The sequence below is a fragment of the Amborella trichopoda genome, chromosome 6 (assembly GCF_054954075.1).
Source record: "Amborella trichopoda isolate Santa Cruz 75 chromosome 6, AtrichopodaSantaCruz75HAP2 v2.0, whole genome shotgun sequence".
Taxonomy (NCBI): Eukaryota; Viridiplantae; Streptophyta; class Magnoliopsida; order Amborellales; family Amborellaceae; genus Amborella; species Amborella trichopoda.
In genome coordinates, this window is record NC_142341.1 from 52,031,316 (window position 1) to 52,053,736 (window position 22,421).

General features: G+C 33.6%; 1 protein-coding gene across 2 annotated transcripts; it reads right to left on the reverse strand.

Annotated features, from left to right (window-relative positions):
- Positions 1–2,410: 2,410 nt before the first annotated feature.
- On the reverse strand, positions 2,411–19,999 carry LOC18448629 (2-alkenal reductase (NADP(+)-dependent)). 2 transcript variants are annotated; one of them, XM_006858690.4, is made up of 5 exons: positions 19,545–19,999; positions 6,757–6,934; positions 5,156–5,322; positions 4,961–5,043; positions 2,411–3,051 (listed from the first exon to the last, which is right to left on the reverse strand). In XM_006858690.4, the coding sequence occupies exons 1-5, from the start codon at positions 19,776–19,778 to the stop codon at positions 2,673–2,675; spliced, it is 1,041 nt and encodes a 346-aa protein (XP_006858752.1). In that variant the 5' UTR covers positions 19,779–19,999; the 3' UTR covers positions 2,411–2,672. The 2 variants fall into 2 exon arrangements, with proteins under 2 accessions (XP_006858752.1, XP_088725397.1); XM_088869271.1 differs by having other exon boundaries at positions 19,434–19,999.
- Positions 20,000–22,421: the final 2,422 nt, after the last annotated feature.

The following is a 22,421-nucleotide window of genomic DNA, read 5'->3' on the forward strand; positions in this document are numbered from 1 at the left end:
TTATCATAATATAAAGAATATTACAAAAATGCAATACAAAGCAAATTCTTTATTTTTGAAAATTTATCTACATTTTTTTGAATTTTTCTTTTAAATACCGGTCGATCACCAAAACCGTCCAAAACCAGAACCAACCACTGATCAGTTCCGATCTAACAGAGTGGTTAACGACTAGATTATCCAGTTTTTATAACACTGGTTGGCAGCTAACGAAAAATTTTTGCCGCATCTCTACTATGAATCTTGATCTAACATTATATGCTATGGTAGGATATTCCTTGTATATTGAGGGTATAACCGTTGATAAAAGGCGATCTCAAATAGCTGGGATAAAACTTGATTGATAGTAATGATTTTCTACCACGTATCCTATTGAGCTTGGCAAATGTCTAGAAAAGCTCATATACAATAGGAAAAAGAAAAGAAAAGAGCCTTAATATGTTCCTAAACGACAGCCTATTTGTTTAGGAAACGTAGTCAACTTGTTTGAAAACTCTATTTTTATGAGATATCTACGTGAGAGAGACAAACCATCTTATTCCTAAAAGAAATGGATTAGGAATATGGCCACGTGGATGGTCTTTGGTTCCTCTTTATTAAAAGAAGCTTTTATAAAGAAAGAAATTAAATGCAAGAAAAAATATAGATAAAATGTTAGTTTTTTTTAATCATTGCATGGGTGTCATAAAGAAAAAGGTCATATTCTAGGACTTGAAAGATCGTTTAAAAAACTCTTATATTCTCCATGTTTGTATTTTGTTTTTTTATTAGTAAAAAAGAACTTTCATGTTTCATGGACATATACAATTTGCCGAACCATATAAATCTTAGCATCTCTTTTTTTTTAATTTTATGTGCAATTTTTCAATCTATGATTTTCCCGAACCTTGGTTTTTATCATTTACAATTGGTATTAGAGTCTTAGGGTTTAAGATCCTTGTTGGGCACGAGATTTGTGGCAAATCGCAGATATTTGAAGATGGGTGGAAGAAGTTCAATTAAATATGAAATTTCAAAATTTGATGGTTCAAATTTCTCAACTTAGAAATTAAATATGCATACAATATTGGTGAAAGATAGTTGCATAGTGGCTTTAAAAAGCAGAGAAAATAAACCTACAAAAATAGATGATGAAAAATTTAATGAGAATAATGAATTGGCCATGGCATATATTTTTTTGGCACTTGATAAGTCTATTTTATTCAACATCTCATCGAAAACTGTTGTGAAAGATTTATGGGTCAAGCTGAAAAATACTTATGAATTCATACTCTTCCTAATAAAAAAAATTTTCATTAAAATTTTTACGATCTCAAAATGAGTGGTGGTGCATCTTTACAAAGGCGCTTAATGAACTTTATGCCTTAATTAGCAAATTAATGTCACTAGATGGAAAAATTAATAATGAAGCTAAAACAACCATATTACTCTGTTTTATGACAGAATCATGGGATGAATTGATTACAAATCTCACTAGTATGAAATCTCTTGAATTTGATTTAATTGTTTCCTTCACTTCTGACATAGGAGTCTAGGTAAAAATTTGATCAAAGTTCCTTCGAGAATATGTTTCCAGCATGGGAAGATCATATGACTCCCAATAGGGTCTGGTTCTATAAGCATCAACCATGTAATTGAGATATTGTTTATATAAAAAATAATGACTCATGTAAAATAATGGGAGTTGGAGATATGAAAATCAAGATGTTCAATAAAGTCACATGCACAATCCTGGGTATCAGACATGTTACAAGTCTCAGAAAGAATCTTGTGTCTTTAGGAAAATTTGTTGAACAAAATTTCAAATTTATAGGTAAAAATAGATATCTGAAAATTCAAGTGGAGCACTAACGATTTAAAAAAAAGAGTTAGCAAGCAATTTATACAGATTTGTTGAAGGGAGAACTCAATATTGCAGACATAGACTTCATCATGACATTGCATATGCATTTAATTCAAATGAGCGAGCATAGAATACCCCTTGCACCTCTAAACAAGTGCTAAGCATCTATATGATATGCTATAATTTTAGTCGAATACATTTTACTAGCACTCCAACAACCATTAAATGTCAGCAAATAATGGTTATATTGCCATTCCTCAAACAATTTATTGATAAAAAAGATCTCAAAGTGAAAAAAAATAACACAATAGAAAGATGAAATTTTGATCTTGATGGCAATATGGCAATCTTGGATTTTAGCCTAAAATTGGCTAAAAAGCCACAATCAAAGTATTACCTCCAAATTAGAAAATGAAAATTTAGGCAAATTTCAAGTCCTAGTTTAAAATAATTCAGGCACATAAGACTGATTGGTAAATTAGAAAATGAAAATTTAGGCAAATTTCAAGTCCTAGTTTAAAAATAATTCAGGCACATAAGACTGATTGGTCTAAAACAAACACCATGTGAAGAAAATTTGGAATTATTCCAACTTTAGGGCCAAATTCAAACTTTAACTCAAAAACAAAAAATATGGCCTTACCCCCAAGCCAGAACATATAGAAGCCCATATACTAGGACTATAACATATAGACAAAACCAACAGATAGGGCTCACATACAAGCCTTAACCCAAACTACACATGCATAATATCAAAGTACCAAGCCTTTACATGAACAAATATAGTATCAACTGTCATTTTGCTATGTAACAACAATAATCACATGCATTATTCGTGAGCAACGACGACTACTTGTTTGCCGACATTCTTGCCAGTGAAGAGTCCAATGAGAGCCGAGGGAGCGTTCTCGAGACCTTCTACAATATCTTCAACATAAACCATCTTCCCTTCCTTGATACGCTTAATAGTGGCCTCTAGGAATTGTGGGTACAAGTGCCAATGATCAAATACCAAGAACCCTTTCATTTCAATGCGCTTCGATACAAGGCAAAAGAGGTTGTGTACACCTTCTGGCTTGTCTTTGTTGTATTGAGAGATCAATCCGCAAACCGAGATTCGGCCGTGGTCTCTCATGTTTAAAAGCACAGCATCAAGCATAGCTCCACCAACATTCTCAAAGTAGATGTCTATGCCTTCAGGAAAATACCTGACAGAGAGATTGACAATGGGATTTGATCTTTTTTGCTTCTAGCACAGAGAGAGAGAGAGAGAGAGAGAGAGAGAGAGAGAGAGTTTATTTGATTCTCATCAAGACTGGTGGCTTAGTTCTAGTTCTCAAAGTCGTAGATTCAAATCCGATGCTTATCGATAAAAGTAAGCTCATCATTCTACCTTGAGACAGATAGAGAAAGGACACTAGTTGAATTTCATAAAAAAGGTTGTATTGGCTTTCTGAGGGTTGGAGCTTTTTGTGGATGAGTTTACTTTTTAATTTTGTCGAGTACTTCATTTCCTGTTATTTTTTCATTAGTAGTTTGGCTTAGGTAGTTGGAAAGGCCTTACATTGAGAGAGGAAATAAAGGAAGCCATTTTCCACTTGGACACAAAAAAGCTCCAATGGCAAAAATCCATCCTCTCTCCTAATGATTTTGAGGTGCTATCTCAAGGCTTTAGGTAGGTATTTTTTTAAGCATTTTACCATCAACTCTAAAATGGTACTGGGAGTTAAAACTCTTTCAAAACTTACTTTAGTCAGGGAGACTGTGAATAGCATGGGTGCTACTCATTAGAAGGTTGCAGCCATTGTAGAGATTACATGGTATTAAGAGAGTGGTTTTGTAAAATAAGAATGCCTACTTTTCCAATAAATACAACTCTAATCAGGATCATTTTAAAGTTGGGCTACTTTGTCATTTGGCAAAGGAAAAATCAGGGTACCAAGAGTCAGCCAATCCACTCAGCCTCGCCATATGGGCAACACGAGTTTTCCTTGAGTGAGTTGTAAACCTTGCAAGTATCGTTTATATATATTACTATGTGCATATTAAGCCATATGCGAACAAATGGCTTCGTTGGTGTTCCACCCCCCACCCCCAAAACAAGCACAGCATTCATTTATTTTTTTTATAAAACCCAAAAATTAAGGTAGTTTGAAAAAGTTCCATGGGGAGATTCGGACCTGAGACTTAAGTGCAAAGGGGAATACAAAGAGTAGCAAACCTAACCAACACAGTATTTTATGTTTGATGTAAGAAATAGAGAGGTTATATATTATATATTATTATCTCTGCCATTATTTTTATCTTTTAACTCGGGCGAGTTACTCGGACACACCCTAGTAACCCGCCTAGCCAATGGGCGAGGACACTGGCGAGTTGATTTGTATAGGCTATGTTCCCTATACACTTCATTCTTGCTGAAGTATCACATGCCAACCAAATGTCGATACTTGGAAACCATATTTGACATTTCCAGCCATAAACAGGGATCTAAAAAAGAAGTGTATAGATCACAAGGGTGGAGTTTGCACTCAAGATGTCCTATGCCAAGTTTGTGTGGAAACCAACCACATCCAAGTGTGATAAATATGTATACATCCAAGTGTGATAAATATGTATATATACGTTAATATTTTATTATCTTATTATAAAATAAGATCCATATGGACATGTCTTGCCATATTCGCTTTTGAGACAGAAGCACTAGAAACTTTGACACGCGCCAGATTCGGATGCCCGAGTCAGTATCTAGGCAACATTGGGGCTGATGTAGATTTACCTGTATAAAAGAACTGCTATCGACACAATAAATGTGAGTGACCTCATAAAGATCACCCCCATACAATGAGATAATGTTTCATTTGCCATTGGCAAATGATAAACACACTGCCCGAAAAGTGATGGCCCCAGAAAGTGAGGGGAAAGAATATTCAAAACTGTTGAGTCGCAACTAAATAATTAGAAATGCATCTACAACAGTCAACTAATAAGTCTATGTCACTAACTTATAATGGTTTAATTACCCAAAAAAAACTTAGAATGGTTTACATTTCATGCCAGAAGACAGGGCTTTGCCCATTTCATAATATGAGGTCAATTGTGAAAAAGTTGGCATACCTTTTCAATGCAGCATCCAAGTCATGCTCTTCTTTATAATTGAAAGCTTCATCAAACCCAAACTTGGACTTCAATAGATCAACCTAAGAGGGCCATAGGTCTCATGTAAATTTAATTCTAACTCCCATTTAAGATTAACAGTAAAATTATGCCTTACTTTAATGGTAGAGAAGATAAAACTTAATAGCAGCTTACCTTTTCTTTGGAACCAGCACTACCAACAACACAACAGCCTATTGATTTAGCGAATTGGCCAACAAGTTGGCCGACTGCTCCTGATGCTGCTGAGACATATACACGTTCTCCTTTCTTAGGGGAACAAATCTCAAAAAATCCTACATATGCTGATATCCCAGGCATACCTATAGACAATATGCAACGAAGAAAAGATCTTTAATATTCTTGTCTCCAAACATGAAGATGCTCAATTACCCAAAAATCGTAAGGAAATGATTCTCTCTCTCTCACAAACACATTAAGAGAACAAAAACACAACAAAGGATCAAAACAGGCCAAATTGACAAACAAACAAAGAAGACTCCACACACAAAGAGGCCTTAGCTACACCCCACACACAAAGAGGCCTTAGCAACACCCCATTCACAAATCTAGTTTCTCGTGGCCTCATATGATCCACAACCATCATTAAATGCAAAACATGAAAACAAATTTTGAGAGAACTTATTTATGAGCATCAATCAATTCATCAGACACATAGACACTTTTCCAGAACAATAGATAATAAAAAGTGAGCATTTTTAAGTCCTATTTAATGAGCTGCTGCGTCTCTTTTATCCAAAGAAGGTGACATAAAATTTCCCTGAAGTTGAGAATTCAAGTTGAATGCTTACTGCTAAGAAACTTGGTGACATTTATATTATATCAAATGCCTTACAACTGCAAAGGTTTTTAATAAAAATGGTGCATCTTCAATACCTTATAATTCTTTCAAGGAAGTTCTAAATGAAACTTTCAATATTATTCTGACGGTTGTATAACATCGTATAAACTTATAGACAATTGTTCCACAAATAGTTACATACGGCAAGTTTCAACATGCCAAACACAAACACATAAAAAGAAAAAGAAAGATTCCTTAGTACAGTCAAAATAAAAGAAAAGATGTATAGATATATAACAAGAATATGAATGTTAATGTGAAGGGTGTGGTTTCTATAAGGTTGCAACCTTAATCCAATTAAGGCGCACCACCAAATTTTATCATAATATGTAATTTTAGTGTAAAACATTCTTAGGATTTTATGAAAATCTATTTTCACATCTAATTATAAAATTTTAAACTCCAAAAATGGTTAAAATCAAGAAGATCTATAAACATATGAAAATCTAGAAAATAGACGGTCTAGATAATGTGTTGCAAGATACACTATTTCTAGGACACAATATATATATATATTTTTTCATATTCATATAACTCAATGTCGAGATGATCGATTAGAGGGTTTTTCAATATTAAAATAACATTTTCCGATGGATTTTTGAGGTGCATCTTTATTTCTACATTTGAAGGTTGCAACCTTGTATAAACTTTTTCCTTATGTGAAATATAGAAATGCAATCAGTAAAATGGATACACAAAAAACTGAAAAATTAGAAATAAAAGTCTCAATTGTGTCAATTATAAGGTGAAAAGGAATGTGGGGAGTTCATAATGAAAATAGTAATGGCCTTACAACAAGTTGTTAATTAAGAGTAGCAAGATAATATCAACTACGATCACTCAGTTCAAATGATCTCATGGACAAAAGGAAGATGGAAAGGGGAAAGACAAATACCTAAAATGCCAATGTAGTAGGAAAGAGGTACATCAGTGTAGGTAATTTTCCTAAGCATTTTAGTCATTGTTATCAAGCTGAATTCTTCCCATCTAGTCGTTCCCCAAACCAAGTCACCTTCCTTAAAATTTGGATGCTCGGAATCCAGGACTTTAGATACTCCATAACCAGTTATGACCTTTGAAAGAATACATTCCAAATGTGTTAGATAATTTAAATTATGGAAGTAAATAAAATTTGAAAGAATACATTCCAAATGTGTTAGATAATATAAATTATGGAAGTAAATAAAATTGGATAATGATTTCACTGACTTCTATTGATAATAGCCTACAAAATACTATAACTTGACGGAAAAGCACCAAACAGAGATGCATAAAGACTATCAAGAAATCCAGTTAATTTCCAGTTCATATAAGACAGTTAACAACCAGAGGATGGACAGTTTGAGAATACTAGGGCCTTTTCAAATGCATAAATTGGCCAAATTTGGTACCTTTATGCAGTAGAGCTAATGGTTATGGTACAATATATTGGTTTATCTTCATTCAGGTCAAAACTATTCAGTCTCAAGACTCTAAACAAATCCAATGAAAATGGTAAAAGAAAGTGCAGAATTATATCTTCCATTATCCCATATCCTAAAATATATTTGTTGTCTTTAGGCATAGAACTTCCTTTACATCAGACTGACTAAGATGATCACATCTATATGTGCAAACTATATGCAAAACAATTGATAATTTGAAAATAGTCCATATATCTACCAAAGTCTCCATTCTCCCATCGTTTATGAGAGAAGACTACAACACTCAACAAAAACTCAATCAGGACATTTATATGTGACAAAATACATCAAGTTCATAGCAGTTAACTGTGATACGTAGTTGCATCAATGTTTTTCAAATTATAAGCATTGTTTTGGGGGAAATTTTGAAGAAAACGTTCTGACATTGTATAGAATTCTGGTCACATTTCTTACTTTGCTGTATTAAAGAAAAGTTTGTAAGATCAGTTTCTCCTTCCATGAGATGCACTAGAGTCAGAAAGTCGACACTTTTCTTGGAAATACAAGAATCATATCTGGTTCAAATATAGCGAGAAGAGTGGAAATATACCATAGACGAGCCACACACAAAACTGTCAACAAGAAGAAAACATAAATAAAAATGTTACATCCAGGTTATAGTTTGAAACGCCACTTAACATTTTCCTAAGTGACAGCTATGACATTAAAAATTAAGATGGATTCTAAAATGATCACCTCATTGGTCTCTCTATGGACATGGTTGAAACTTCAAAAAGCTCGACACACTAAAGAACTCGTTAAGCTTTCTATCATTCAGACTTGGCCTAGATTGGTGAAGACTTTAACAATGAAACACAATACCCCAAGTTCAACTCCTGCCACTAAACTATCCACATAAAATAAAAAGTTAAAAACGAAACATTAAAAAAAAGGAACTATGCAACATAGTTATCAAGACGGGATGAGATTGCTAGATATGACTAGTTGGACTGCTAGGTCTGATTAATCGGGTCGCCGGGTCTAACCGGTTGGTGCTTTAGCTGGTTTGATCCAAAGTGAGAATCAAATTTAGTCAAGAATCGATTAAAAACAAAGTCTGACCGGTTTTGGCAAGTTGGACCCGCCAGTTTTGACTAGTCAGACAAGTTGGCAATTTTATTAATTTATTTCATGTTTTTAAATTATTATTCATATGTTTCTTTCTTTTAAAAAATATGGTCCAACCGGGCTAACCGAGAATCAAACCGGTTTTGAGTGGACTATATCCCTCATCAATTCAGTGGCCGATTTGATTCAGATAACACTATTATGTAAGATTCTTAATCCCATGGAGGTTATTAAGATCACCAAGAGTTGACTTCATAACAACCGTAAAAAATCAGCTTTAGAATACAAAAACTTCAAGAGTCGACATCAATAACATCCCAATTCCCTAAAACAACCTCCAACTACTTAGCCTCGCAAGGATCATTCACAACCAAGAGAGAAAGAGGAGCAACAAAATCAGTAAATTGAAGCTCAGCCACATCAATCGAGCTCATGAGTCCTTGAAACACACAACACCAAAGATATCATTGTCCAACCAATCCATTGTAGCATTGTATAGTGAGGACTCGACCACAAAATTGCTGTGGTCATGAGTGTTACAGTATACTTTCTTTTTACAAGAGTATTTACCCATACCGCGGTTTAGTAGAAAACAATATGAAGTATTCCACTAAGGCACTCAATGTTGATGGACAATAGAGATTGACCATGCCTCAATGATCATGGATGTGAGTCCCACATTGGTTAATCTCCAGTCCCCCAACAATAACTGATAGATGATGCCCCATAGATAAACAGAGGAAATTGATCACACACACACATATATATATATATATATATATATATATATATAGGAAGATACTTTTGTTAGCCCATGGACTAACAGGAAGATATGAGCCCGACGGCCCCGATTGAATCTGGGCCGATCTGACTGTCACGACCTCCTTTCGTGTTTGAATTTTAAATTTTTTTCTACAAGTCCAAATCACTTGAAATTTTAGGCATGTGTTCTTCTCATCAAGCCGCACCTAATAAAAATATAAAAAAAATAATCCACAAAAATAAAATTGACCAAAATACCCCCGAAACTTTTTTGGGTATTTTGGTCAATTTTTTTCATGTAAAATATTTTTTTGATATTTTTCGAAGATTCACCTATTTTTTGATGAACACACACCTAAAATTTCAAGTGACTTGGATTTGTAGAAAAAATATTAAAATTCAAACACTATTAAGCATTCGTGATCGTCAGATCGGCCCAGATTCAAACTGGGTCGTTGTGTTCATATCTTCCAGTTAGCTCTTGGGCTAACAGGAAGATTTTATATATATATATATATATATATATATATATATATATATATATATATATATATATATATATATATATATATATAGAAAACACTACAAAACGCCTATAGGTGAAGTTCTACATTACTTCACCTATCACCGTTCAAAGTTTATCACATGTTCATAGATGTTTAATAGTGTTTGAATTTTAATATTTTTTTTACAAATCATAATGATCTGAAATTTTGTAGGTGTGTGTGCCATAGTGAGATGCACATGAATAAAATATAAAACAAATAATTTGAATGATAAACATTATACAAACTACACTTGTAAAGTTTCAAGGGGTAATTTCATTATTTTATTTTATAACTATTATTTTTTTAATATTTTATTTTGGTGCAACTTGATCATATTACACACACCCCAAATTTTCGATAAATCTAGGAAAAGTCTTAAAAACACCTACAGGAGACTTTGAATAGTATTTCGCCCTGCCAAGGACTTGCTATGTCCATGGTTGTTTATTGAAAGAAGCGACAATGGACCGTGTGTGTGGTCCGTGGCGGTTTCACGTGTTTTTTTTTTTACTACGACGGCCATGCTAAGTCCATGACATAGGTACCGCCAAGGATGCTAGATCTGTGGCGGTCTTTAACCCTTGCCGTCTGAAAAAATCGGACAGCACCTAGCCCATGGGAAAAAATACTGTTTATTTTCTTCCATATATAAATATATATAAACAAGAAAAAATGTACCACGACTCTTAGACTACTGTTCGATATATAACAGTTTCACTGTAATCTATGAAAAGATATATATATATATATATATATATATATATATATATATTCCGACATTGGTTCTTAATCTGGGGATCCTTAACCCAAATAATGCCAGAACCATTTCAAGCCTTACAAACTAAATTTGTTGAATATAATACTTGCACTGAATCCGATGATTACCACCTTTATTTTATGGCCATCTACCAAATTCCCTGGATTCTCAAATGGGAATATTCAATCTCTGAAAATAATACTCTTGACTATACTTACATTCCCCAACTTGGCAAAACCGTGAAGGTTAAATGGTGGGATATCTTCAATACTAATCCTGCTACTTTACCTTTGAAAAGAATACCTCCACAACCCACAACCTTCAACTCTGTTACATATAATACAGTCAGTCTCCCTACTTTCTCAGCCTATCTCAAAAGGTTGAAACAGTCAAATCCCAATGCTACGTTTGAGGAAATAGAGCAAACATTGCTCCATGTTTTCACTCCCAATAAAGCCGTACCAACATCATCAGAAGAAACAGTCCAGTCAGGAAATCCCCTGTTGGATGATTTCAGCCAAAGGCCCACAGAATGACCCGACCCGGTGATCCAATTCCTTCTTCAGCATCGACATGTATTAGAGATGGTATCAGAGCCACCCTGTATTAGAGATCTCATAGTATTACCAGTTTTGCTATCTTAAGAAACTTAAGAACTTTATCCATTAGAGAAAGTTGGTCCGAGTGTTAAGACACGAGAAGAAAAGGTCTTATGCAAAGTACCGCCAAGGCCGAGGAAGAGCCGTTAGGGAAAACGCTGGACTTTTGGTCGTCCTGAGTTGTCATTATCCGCAACCTAATAATGGAGAAATTTATTAAGAATCTAACAGATACCACAACTAGTAAAACTAATAGAACTCTAAGAATTAAAAACAAAGAAGAACTTGTTATAAACGATATTGAAAATCAAATCCAGAACTGGAACATACCCAAGGTTCCCATATCTGATATTTACAAAAAGGGTACATTCGACCTTAAAGTCGGATATGCCATAAAAACAGTAGAAGAAACTCTTTCTGTTACTAGTAATCAAGAAGATTTCCAATTACTATCTAAAAAAATATTACAAGTTCATCAAAATAAGAATTATAAATATTTACATATAGGATTAATACAAGTAGCAGTTAAGCCACTCACTAGACTAGGACTAAATAATTCTATTTTAGTTTGTTTACGAGATACTAGACATAACAAATTCTCAGATTCATTACTAGGAATGGTAGAAACTAGTTTATGTAGTGGACCGATATATTTCAATTGCTTTCCAAATTATTCTGTATCATTAACAGACCCAAACATATTAAATGTTTTATCTTTAAATCTTAAAACACAAGGATTTGACATGATGACAGGTTCGCAAAATATAGCCATTATTTATAGGATATATTATAAGGTAATGAATACATTATGTCCTAATATACTTCAAATAGACAATAAGGGACAAACAATATTTTTTCAAACCAACATAGAAAAATCAAATACGATCATACCAAAAACAATATCATGGTCAGATATAGTCCTACCCCATACTTGGGCTATTCATAATAACAACCAACCATCATCACAAAATCCTATTCAGAACATCCCAGACAGAATTTCAGAATATACGGATGGAAATGTTGAAATCCAATTTACTAATAATAGTCTTCTAGACAAGACATCCACATCAGAAACCATAAGCAACCATTCTTTTAGAAACTTAGAACCTCCACGAAAATCCGTTACAACCTATGATCAGAATTCTCATATATCAGCTACTCCAATTTCAAAACCACAGTTAGAAGGGTTTTTACGCACATCTGATAATATTATTATACCTCAATATGAACAAGCTGAATCAGGATTTATCCAAGTGCTACAAATTGAAGAAACATTTACAAAGGAAGATATTATAAATGATTTTCTATCTCCAAAAAATGATAATATTAGAAAATGGTATGTTAAAGAATTCAAACCTAGATTAGTAGAACTATTCCATTCCCAGTTCAATAGATGGAGACAAAAAGGTAATAAAGGAAAATGTTTTTTCGATTGGTTAAGAGATACTCTTAAACAACATAATATCCCAATTCCTGAGTTTGAATTAAATACAGTAGAAACTCAATATACTACCTTTAATACAACAGAAGGAAAATCAATTAAATCCATACACCCTCCAGAACAAAGTCTGAAAATACAAGGGATGGCAACTACGGTACCAAAAGCTTCAGAACAAACTGAAGGATCGCCATCTACCCAAATAGTTGTCTATGAAACAGTAGCCACACCTTACAAATTGAATAATGCTAATATACCTCGTATAGAGTTACTTCCACACATAATTGAACAAAACAATTATACAAATCTCTGTCTTCATACCCTTGGAAAACAATCAAATAGAATAGAAAATTTATTACAACCACCTAGTCACAAAGAGAAAAAACAATTGTTTTTCAAACCACCTCCTGATTTGAATAAAGAAAAATTTCTTATAGGCGAAGATAATACTACCCTTATGGGACAACTAATTTCTAAATTATCAAAATTAGAAATAAAAGAACCTAAGCCAACAATAATAATATCCGCCCCTATTCTCCCAGACGGTACTAAAGGAAAAGAGAAAATCCCTGAACATGATACTATGACATTACAAGAAGAAACACTTTTCCAAACAAATGAAATCATCGAACCATCTATAGAACCATCAATTGTTAATACAATACAAAATATGCAAAAAGCATTCTCCGAAATACAACTTAACCCAGAAAGTATCAATCGGATTAATTATAATAGAAATTGGCAACCGATAAATGCTCGTCCTTATTACAAAAGACCAACTCCTGTTGATATACAATTAGAAGAAGACTTAACAAGTCATACTTCTACATATTCTGGAAGGACCATCATAGATTGGAATATAGACGGTATCTCTGATCATAGGATCCTAGATACAATGAAGCATATGACTATGTATGCATCTGCTTGTAAAATGGCTGGAAGCCATGACCAAGAAATAGCCAAAGCTATAGTCTCAGGCTTCACTGGATGGCTGAGAGGATGGTGGGATTCATATTTAAATGAACAAACAAAACAAAATATATTAACCAATACTAGGCAATGGACAGCAAAAAATGAACATAATCAGGATATGGTATATTCTGAGAGTGATGCTGTCAATTCTCTAATATACACCATTGCTCTTCATTTCATAGGGAATACATCAATACTTGCAGCAAGAACTGCTGACCTTCTATCCAATTTAAGATGTCCAACATTGTCACATTATAAATGGTATAAAGACGTTTTTTTCTCCCGATTACTTATACGAGAAGATAGTCACCTGGATCACTGGAAAGAAAAATTTGTAGCAGGACTACCTTACCTCTTTGCTGAAAAAGTAAAAGAACGTCTCAAAAATAAAAATAGCGGTATGATCAATTATTCCCAATATACTTTAGGCGAGTTATCTTCAGAAATTTGTGCTGAAGGCTTAGCCCTATGCACAGACTTAAAACTCAAAAGACAACTCGATAAACAGAATCTAAGTGGCAAGAAAGAATTAGGAGATTTTTGCCAACAATTTGGCTATCATATGGACCAAGGACATATAGATAGAACCAAACCGCATAAAATACGTAAAGTATATAAAAGGAAAAAACATCGAGATAAACCCGATAAAACGTATAAATCTTTTCCAACTAAGCAGAAAAAATATAAGAAATTTACAAAACGTTTTGCTTCTAAATCATTTCAAAATAAGAAAAAATTACCTGTTTGTTATAAATGCGGAAAAATAGGCCATTACAAAAGCCAATGTAAAGTTAAACAAAAATTAGACTCGATTACTTTAGATGAATCCATTAGAAATAAAATCTACGATATTATTCAATTATATGATTCAGATAGTTCAAGTTCGGATACTACTTCTTCTAGTAGTGATACTTCCTTTATAGGTACAATACATAATGATGATTTTTATTGGTCAAATAACAGTTCGGATATTGACGATGCTAATGAAATATGCAACTGTCCTATATCATCTGATATTCATACATTAACAAAAGAAGATAATCTTATTCTAGATTTGATAGAAAAAATATCCGATCCCAATGAAAAAAGAGAAATAATTACTCAATTTATAAATCTAACTAAATCAAAAACAAAACATACACCATTAATTAAACCTCCTGATAATTATAATTTTTCTGATATTATGAAAAGAATCAGTCAGCATGAAGCTACCCAAAAGGAACCTACTATTGCTGAACTCAAAGCTGAAGTTAATACTGTCAAAATAGAATTATCCCAACTAAAAACAAGAATTCAAATTCTTGAACTTCATAATACTTCTGAAGTACAGACTGAGGAAGACATGGTAGAATTCAATCATTTACTCAAATCATATCATCCCAATGATTATTCAAATCATCCTAATGATTATTTAGATCAAATACATTGTGGTGAATCTTCATCCAATAGACATTCGGTTAATATAATAAATAAAGTAATCACACAAAAATGGTTTGTATTAATAACCATTGTAATAAATGATGAATTTGAGTTTCAATCTTTAGCTTTAATAGATTCGGGAGCTGATTTGAATTGTCTTAATGAAGGATTAGTTCCTACTAAATATTTTGATAAAACGACCCAAATCCTTAATACAGCCGATGGTAGTAGACTATTTATCAAATACAAACTTTCCAATGCAAAAATATGTACGGAAGGACATTGCTTCCCTACTCCATTCATCATGGTCAAAGGACTCAGTCAAGCTGTAATCTTAGGAGTCCCTTTTCTTACTTTATTATATCCAGTTACAGTTTCCCATACAGGCCTTGAAACAAATGTACATGGTGCATCCATTAGATTTGAATTTCTTGATAAACCGAGAATTAAAGAAATAAATACTGTTAAACAAAATATCAAAAATAAAGAAAGTTTCTTAGGATCATTACAATTGGAAATCAAACATAAGATTATAAGCGAAAACCTCCAATCTTCTGAAATAATACAAAAAATACATCACCTTAAGAATATTATTGAAAAAGAAATATGTAATGAACTACCCAATGCATTTTGGCATCGAAAACAACATATAGTAAGATTACCATATGAAACCAGTTTTGATGAATCAAAAATACCAACTAAGGCTAGGCCAATCCAAATGAATACCGAACTACTACAAACATGTCAAACAGAAATAAATAATCTACTCAATAAGAAATTAATACGTCCTAGTACTTCTCCCTGGAGTTGTTCTGCTTTCTATGTTAACAAAAATGCTGAACAAGAACGAGGTGTTCCTCGACTAGTCATCAATTATAAACCCCTTAATAAAGTTTTAAAATGGATCCGATATCCTATTCCAAATAAAAAAGATCTACTAGATAGATTATTACATGCTGTAATCTTCTCCAAATTCGATTTAAAATCCGGTTTTTGGCAAATCCAAATAAACGAAAAAGATAAATATAAAACAGCCTTTAATGTTCCCTTTGGACAATACGAATGGAATGTCATGCCATTTGGATTGAAAAATGCTCCATCTGAATTTCAGAAAATTATGAATGATATATTCAATCCCTTTTACAAATTTATGATTGTCTACATTGATGATATTTTAGTCTTCTCTGAATCTATAGAAACGCATTTCAAACACTTACATACTTTTATCCATTTAATAAAGACATCTGGTTTAGTGGTTTCCTCCACTAAGTTAAATTTATTTCAAACAAAAATAAGATTCTTAGGACATAATATAAATCAAGGAACTATCATCCCAATTGATCGCTCAATACTTTTTGCTGATAAATTCCCTGATAAAATCTTAGATAAAACTGAATTACAACGCTTTCTAGGATGTCTAAATTACATAAGTGATTTTTACCAAAATCTTGCTTTAGATGCAAAACCTCTTTATGATCGCTTAAAAAAACATCCTCCCCCATGGACTGATATTCATACTTTAGCTGTACAACGCCTTAAACTTAAAGCTAAAGAACTTCCATGTTTAAACCTAGTTGATCCCATTGCATTTAAAATCATTGAATGCGATGCTTCTGATCTTGGCCTTGGAGGCATCTTAAAACAATCTCTTAATAATTCTAAGGAACAATTAATACGGTTTACTTCCAAAGCCTGGAATCCAACTCAAAAGAATTATTCCACTGTTAAAAAGGAACTACTTGCTATCATCCATTGTGTTTGCAAATTTCAAACTGATATTCTCAATCAACATTTTCTCATACGCACTGATTGTAAAGCTGCAAAGGATATTCTGCAAAAAGATGTCCAAAATCTTGTTTCTAAACAAATTTTGCCCGTTGGCAAGCAATTTTATCTGCATTCGACTTCTCCATTGAACATCTGCACGGTTCTTCTAATTCCCTTCCTGACTTCTTAACCCGTGAATTTTTGCAGGGGGGACCATATCCACCATCATCCTAAAGAAGACAACAGGACGAAATCATTTCGCCCTACAGTTTTCTCTTCTCAAGGTTTGCACATCTCTAAACATATTACTAATACAAAAATGAATCCTTCTTCCAAAGGCAAACAACCAATGGACCTAATTCAAAGCAATAGATATGGGCCTCTCATGCCCAGTCATTCTCCTCTTGACCTAACCCCTATGTCACCCTTGAGGTCCACAAATGTACCAGAATACAGAATCCAATCTCCTCCACAAAGTCCATTTGTTACCCCAAGTCCAGCATTCACCCCAGCATCGTATCCCAATAAACAAACTTCAAATTCTCCCAAGTCAGTATATACTGACATTGCTTTCTTACCAGAAACTATTATCTCAGACAACCATATTGGCTTAGACCCATGCAAAATAGCTCCCCTATATTTATCCAACCATATGAACTCTTCTTATGGTATCAAGAATCGAGAATGGTATGAAGCCATACTTATGGAAACTGGTTCAGTTTCCATAGTACATTTCTACCAAGAAAATACCAAAATATTTGCATATTCAAAATTGCAAATCAAAAGGTTACTTTCATATGAAGATTGGGGCTGCAATCCCAATCAAGGGAAAAAGCTTCTCAATCCAGGATTTCAATATAAATCATATAAGTATAGTGAATATATTGAAGCATGGCACAAAGTCTTTGCTTACCAAAATCAAAATAATACACACTCCTGGTATATCCAATTCAAATTCCCTATCCTTGAAAGATTCCCTAGCTGGTTCCGACATTGGTTCTTAATCTGGGGATCCTTAACCCAAATAATGCCAGAACCATTTCAAGCCTTACAAACTAAATTTGTTGAATATAATACTTGCACTGAATCCGATGATTACCACCTTTATTTTATGGCCATCTACCAAATTCCCTGGATTCTCAAATGGGAATATTCAATCTCTGAAAATAATACTCTTGACTATACTTACATTCCCCAACTTGGCAAAACCGTGAAGGTTAAATGGTGGGATATCTTCAATACTAATCCTGCTACTTTACCTTTGAAAAGAATACCTCCACAACCCACAACCTTCAACTCTGCTACATATAATACAGTCAGTCTCCCTACTTTCTCAGCCTATCTCAAAAGATTGAAACAGTCAAATCCCAATGCTACGTTTGAGGAAATAGAGCAAACATTGCTCCATGTTTTCACTCCCAATAAAGCCGTACCAACATCATCAGAAGAAACAGTCCAGTCAGGAAATCCCCTGTTGGATGATTTCAGCCAAAGGCCCACAAAATGACCCGACCCGGTGATCCAATTCCTTCTTCAGCATCGACATGACTACACCGACATTGATATGACTACACCGACAGTGATAAGACTACTACAGCATACAATATTCTCTTTCCAATAAAGAAGACGCGTCCCGCTACAGTAAAGATTCCTTCTTCATAAGACGACAAAGGCCACGGCATATAAAGGACAACCTTGCTCCCTTTCCAGGTCACATCAATCAATATCCATGGACCAATTCCCTTCTTCTCCCACACATACGAAGAACTCCTACCGCAGATCACACGCATCATCACTATACAAGATTCCCCATTAGTCATCAGCAAATCAGTGATAGCCACGTATCATCTCCTTATCTTCACGGAGCCTTCTCCAGCAAGCAATCAATCCTGAGCCACAACCTCCTTCAGCCAATCACATCCTTTCCTTCATCAGCAAGCAATTGATTTCAACCACTCAAGCCTTCTATAAATACCCCTCTTCAACAAAGAAGAAGGCAGAGCATCAAGGATATCTTCCAGCATACCAGCAGACGATCTCACAGCAGCACAGCAGCACAGCAGCATAGTTTCTTTAGATCTAGATCTTCTCATACTTTCTCTCTCATAAGATCTCTTCTCTTCTACTTACCTTCTTCTCTTCTCAATCTGTATCTGAGACAAAGGTCATCGACGACTGAACTTCATAAAGTCGGTAACCTCCATAACTTTTATGTGTGATTGTAACCAGTCCTCTTTACCTTCCTATTTGCCTTCCGAGTGGAGGAAATTCGCAAGCTTATGTATATGTAATCAGTAAGTAATGCAGTTCAAGTTAGTCTTTACATTTAAAATTTCTGATTATACTCATACTTCCTGGATTGTCTTTGACATTTCAGTATTACCAATTATTGTTATAATATTTGCATTTCTTTATTATGTTTCTATACTTCAGCAATTAATAAGTTATAATACTACAATCTTTTCTTACTTATTATAAATTCCGCAATCTTTTATAATTTCCTTACCAGTTTAATACTTAGGGAGATTCTTGGGCAAAAGTTATATATATATATATATATATATATATATATGTATATATATATATATATATATATATATACATATATATATATATATATATATATACATATATATATATATATATATACATATATATATATATATATATAATTGATCAAGAAATGCGTCCCCCGAGTCATAGACTACTCTACGAAATATAAACAGTTCCACTGTAATCCATGAAAACAGAGGAAGTTATTAAGGAGAAGGGCACTTACAGAGCCAAGCGGGAAATGCGTCCCCCGAGTCATAGACTACTCTACGAAATATAAACAGTTCCACTGTAATCCATGAAAACAGAGGAAGTTATTAAGGAGAAGGGCACTTACAGAGCCAAGCGGGTACTCAGTGAAATAGGTTGGGGTTTCTGGTTTGGTCATTTTAAGCCTCATGTAAGGGTCACAAGAGAGGTACAGGTTCTTTACTAAAACAGCCTTTGATCCTTCTGGTACTTTGACTTTAATGGAACTTGACACCATTTCCATGTCTGTCTCTTTGGGAAAACCAGTCACATAGTTCTTCAATATGATCTGCTTATTACTCACCTCCTCTCCTAGTGCCATTTCCTCTCGGAATAAAAAGAGAAACCAACCCTTATGATTCCGATTACTCTCTCAAAAAACAAACAACTATATGTGATTGGTGTTTCTCTCTCTAAGAAGAATACCCAAGTTGTCTGAGCCTCCTCTCTCTAAAGAACAGCACCAATCTCTCTCTCAGTAAAATAACTATTTAAGGATGAGGTGTGTGCAACTCCTAGGGTTCATGAAAGAAAAAGTTTACCCCTCAAAAATCCATCGGAAAAATGTAGTTTTAATGTTGAAAAACCCTTTGATCGAGTATCTCGACATCGAGTTGTACGGTTATGAAACATAAAAAGATTTTAAGTCTAAAAAATAGTGTATTTTGTTTATAGATCTATTTGATATTAACCATTTTTAAATTTAAAATTTTAAAATTTTATAATTAGATATAAAAGTAGATTTTGAGATAATCCTTGAAAAATTTTACATCAAAAATAACTATTTTTAAATTTAAAATTTTATAATTAGATATAAAAGTAGATTTTGAGATAATCCTTGATTTACATCAAAATTATAGATCATGATAAAATTTGAAGGTGCACCTTACCTCTACACCTATGAATGCGTCCGTATGCAAACTGCACCCACAAAATAAAACCTTACTTCAAATTCTTGTATGAAAGCAATTTCGACAATAAAAATATCTATGATGGCTTTAAAATCAATTTTCAGTAGCGACAGTAGAATTTGAAACTTAAAAATGGTATATATCTTGGGCGTTTTAGATAATTTTTTAGAATGTACGCTATTTTAAAGTTTGAAATCTGTTTTTTTTCATGTTCAAGCTAAGATTATTGGTGTAAAGGTGTTTTAATGCTTTAATTATGAAGTGAGACTTTACTTGTTTTGATAGAGCTACAACTTTATCAAACCATCTTCATTTTTACAATATAAATATATTTTTAATGTAATTTTAAAATGCTTATCAAAAGATGCTTGATACTGACTTAGGGTGGCCACAAAAATACAAAACAATAAATAATGAAAAAAATTTACATAGAGCCAAGGCTCTAAACAATTAAATTAAAGCCCACCTCAAAAATTTTACTAGAAGTGGTTGTTTTGATTCCCAAATATCCTCAGATTGATGTCCAAATATCCTCAAATTGATCATGTCGACAACAAAATGCATGGACATGAGAAAAAAAATGGATTTCAAGTTTTGGAAATAGTGCATCTTGTAACGCATTTTTCGACAGTTGATTTTTAAGATTTTCAAGTTTTCATAGATCTGCTTGATCTATATTATTTTTTAAGCTTTAAATTTTATAATTAACGATGAAAATATATTTTAAGGCTATCATAAGGATTTCAATATTGAAACTACATTTCTCGACAGTATTTGAAGGTGAGCTTTACTTTGATTGTTTAAAGCCTCGGCTAGAAACATTTGTTTTGCTAGGTGCGCCCCTATTTATGGTGGCAATAGGCAACTCGGGCCGACTCGACCCGGCCTTAAGGGCCTGGGCTACAAGATGTGGCCATGGGTCAGTCCAGGGCAGGGCAACCACAACCCAAGGGTAGGGTTGGGCTAGGGTGGCTCAGTTCTGCTCGGCCCAACCCTTTTTAACTTACTCTTTTTCTCTTCTTCTTGGATTGTATTTGGCCTAGCCCGGCCCGGGACTAGACCTAGGCCTAGGGCGCGTTAGGGCCGAGGCTGGCCTTGCCCAAGTCATCCCGTTGGCCGTTCTAGCCCAATAAGCAGCGGGTGCGACAAACTTTATGCAAAGAAAGCATCTAGAAAAATTAAAATAAAAGGTATTTGGCACAACATGTGTCTAACGTTATCATAGTCATCCATTCAGATCAGATAGTTGAGAATGGAATTTATGGGGTTCACATATATTTCATTCGTGAGGCACAACATGTAAAATTTTCACGATAAAAATTAATTTCATAGTGAAGTTCAAAAAATTTATAGCTTTTATCCTCATTTTACTTCCTCACTCAAAAATCTTGTTAGGGCCCTTTTGTTTGACTATAAATTTTTTTAAAATACTCTTTTTATTTTGATAAACAATCACAAATAAATAAAATTTGAAAATAACTTAAAAAAAAAAAATTTAACCTACTTAACTTAGGGTTTAGAAGGATTTTTTTTTTTTCCATTTTTTGAACTTTCTAGATGGCTTCATTTTCAATAGATGAATATCTTAAAACTTACCAAATGGATGGTCAAGATTCATTGTTGAAGTGCGCTCATTTAAACCACACCTAAAGTGCAAATTGAATTTTAGTTTTTGGAATTAATTGTTGGGATGAAAAGAGTCCCTATACAAAAAATTTTGGAATTAATTGTTGGGATGAAAAGAGTCCCAATCCAAAATTTGAGATCATGCAAATGTATTAATATATGATATGGTGGCATAAAATAACTCCCCCAATATATTTTTTTGCAAAAGACCTACATCTCTTAGTACTTCCATGGGCTTTCTTGGCTCTAATGTTAGTGTTCTCCATAGAAGCGCCATTGTTTTGTGGGAATCCTACGGTCTTTTTCCAATTTACATATTGATTTCTCCCATAGTAAAAGAAATATCATGTTCGTATTCTTTATAATTAGTATCTTCAACATTTTATATTCTTTTATTTCTATTTTTTTTTTTTTTTCATAATATCCTA

Excerpts from the sequence above, each read along its gene's own strand:
- LOC18448629 (XM_006858690.4), bottom strand. The coding sequence starts at position 19,778 with ATGGCACTAGGAGAGGAGGTGAGTAATAAGCAGATCATATTGAAGAAC. Across the intron at positions 6,935-19,544 it reads CTGAGTACCCGCTTGGCTCT|GTCATAACTGGTTATGGAGT; the intron begins GTAAGTGCCCTT and ends ATTCTTTCAAAG. Across the intron at positions 5,323-6,756 it reads CTACTACATTGGCATTTTAG|GTATGCCTGGGATATCAGCA; the intron begins GTATTTGTCTTT and ends TATTGTCTATAG.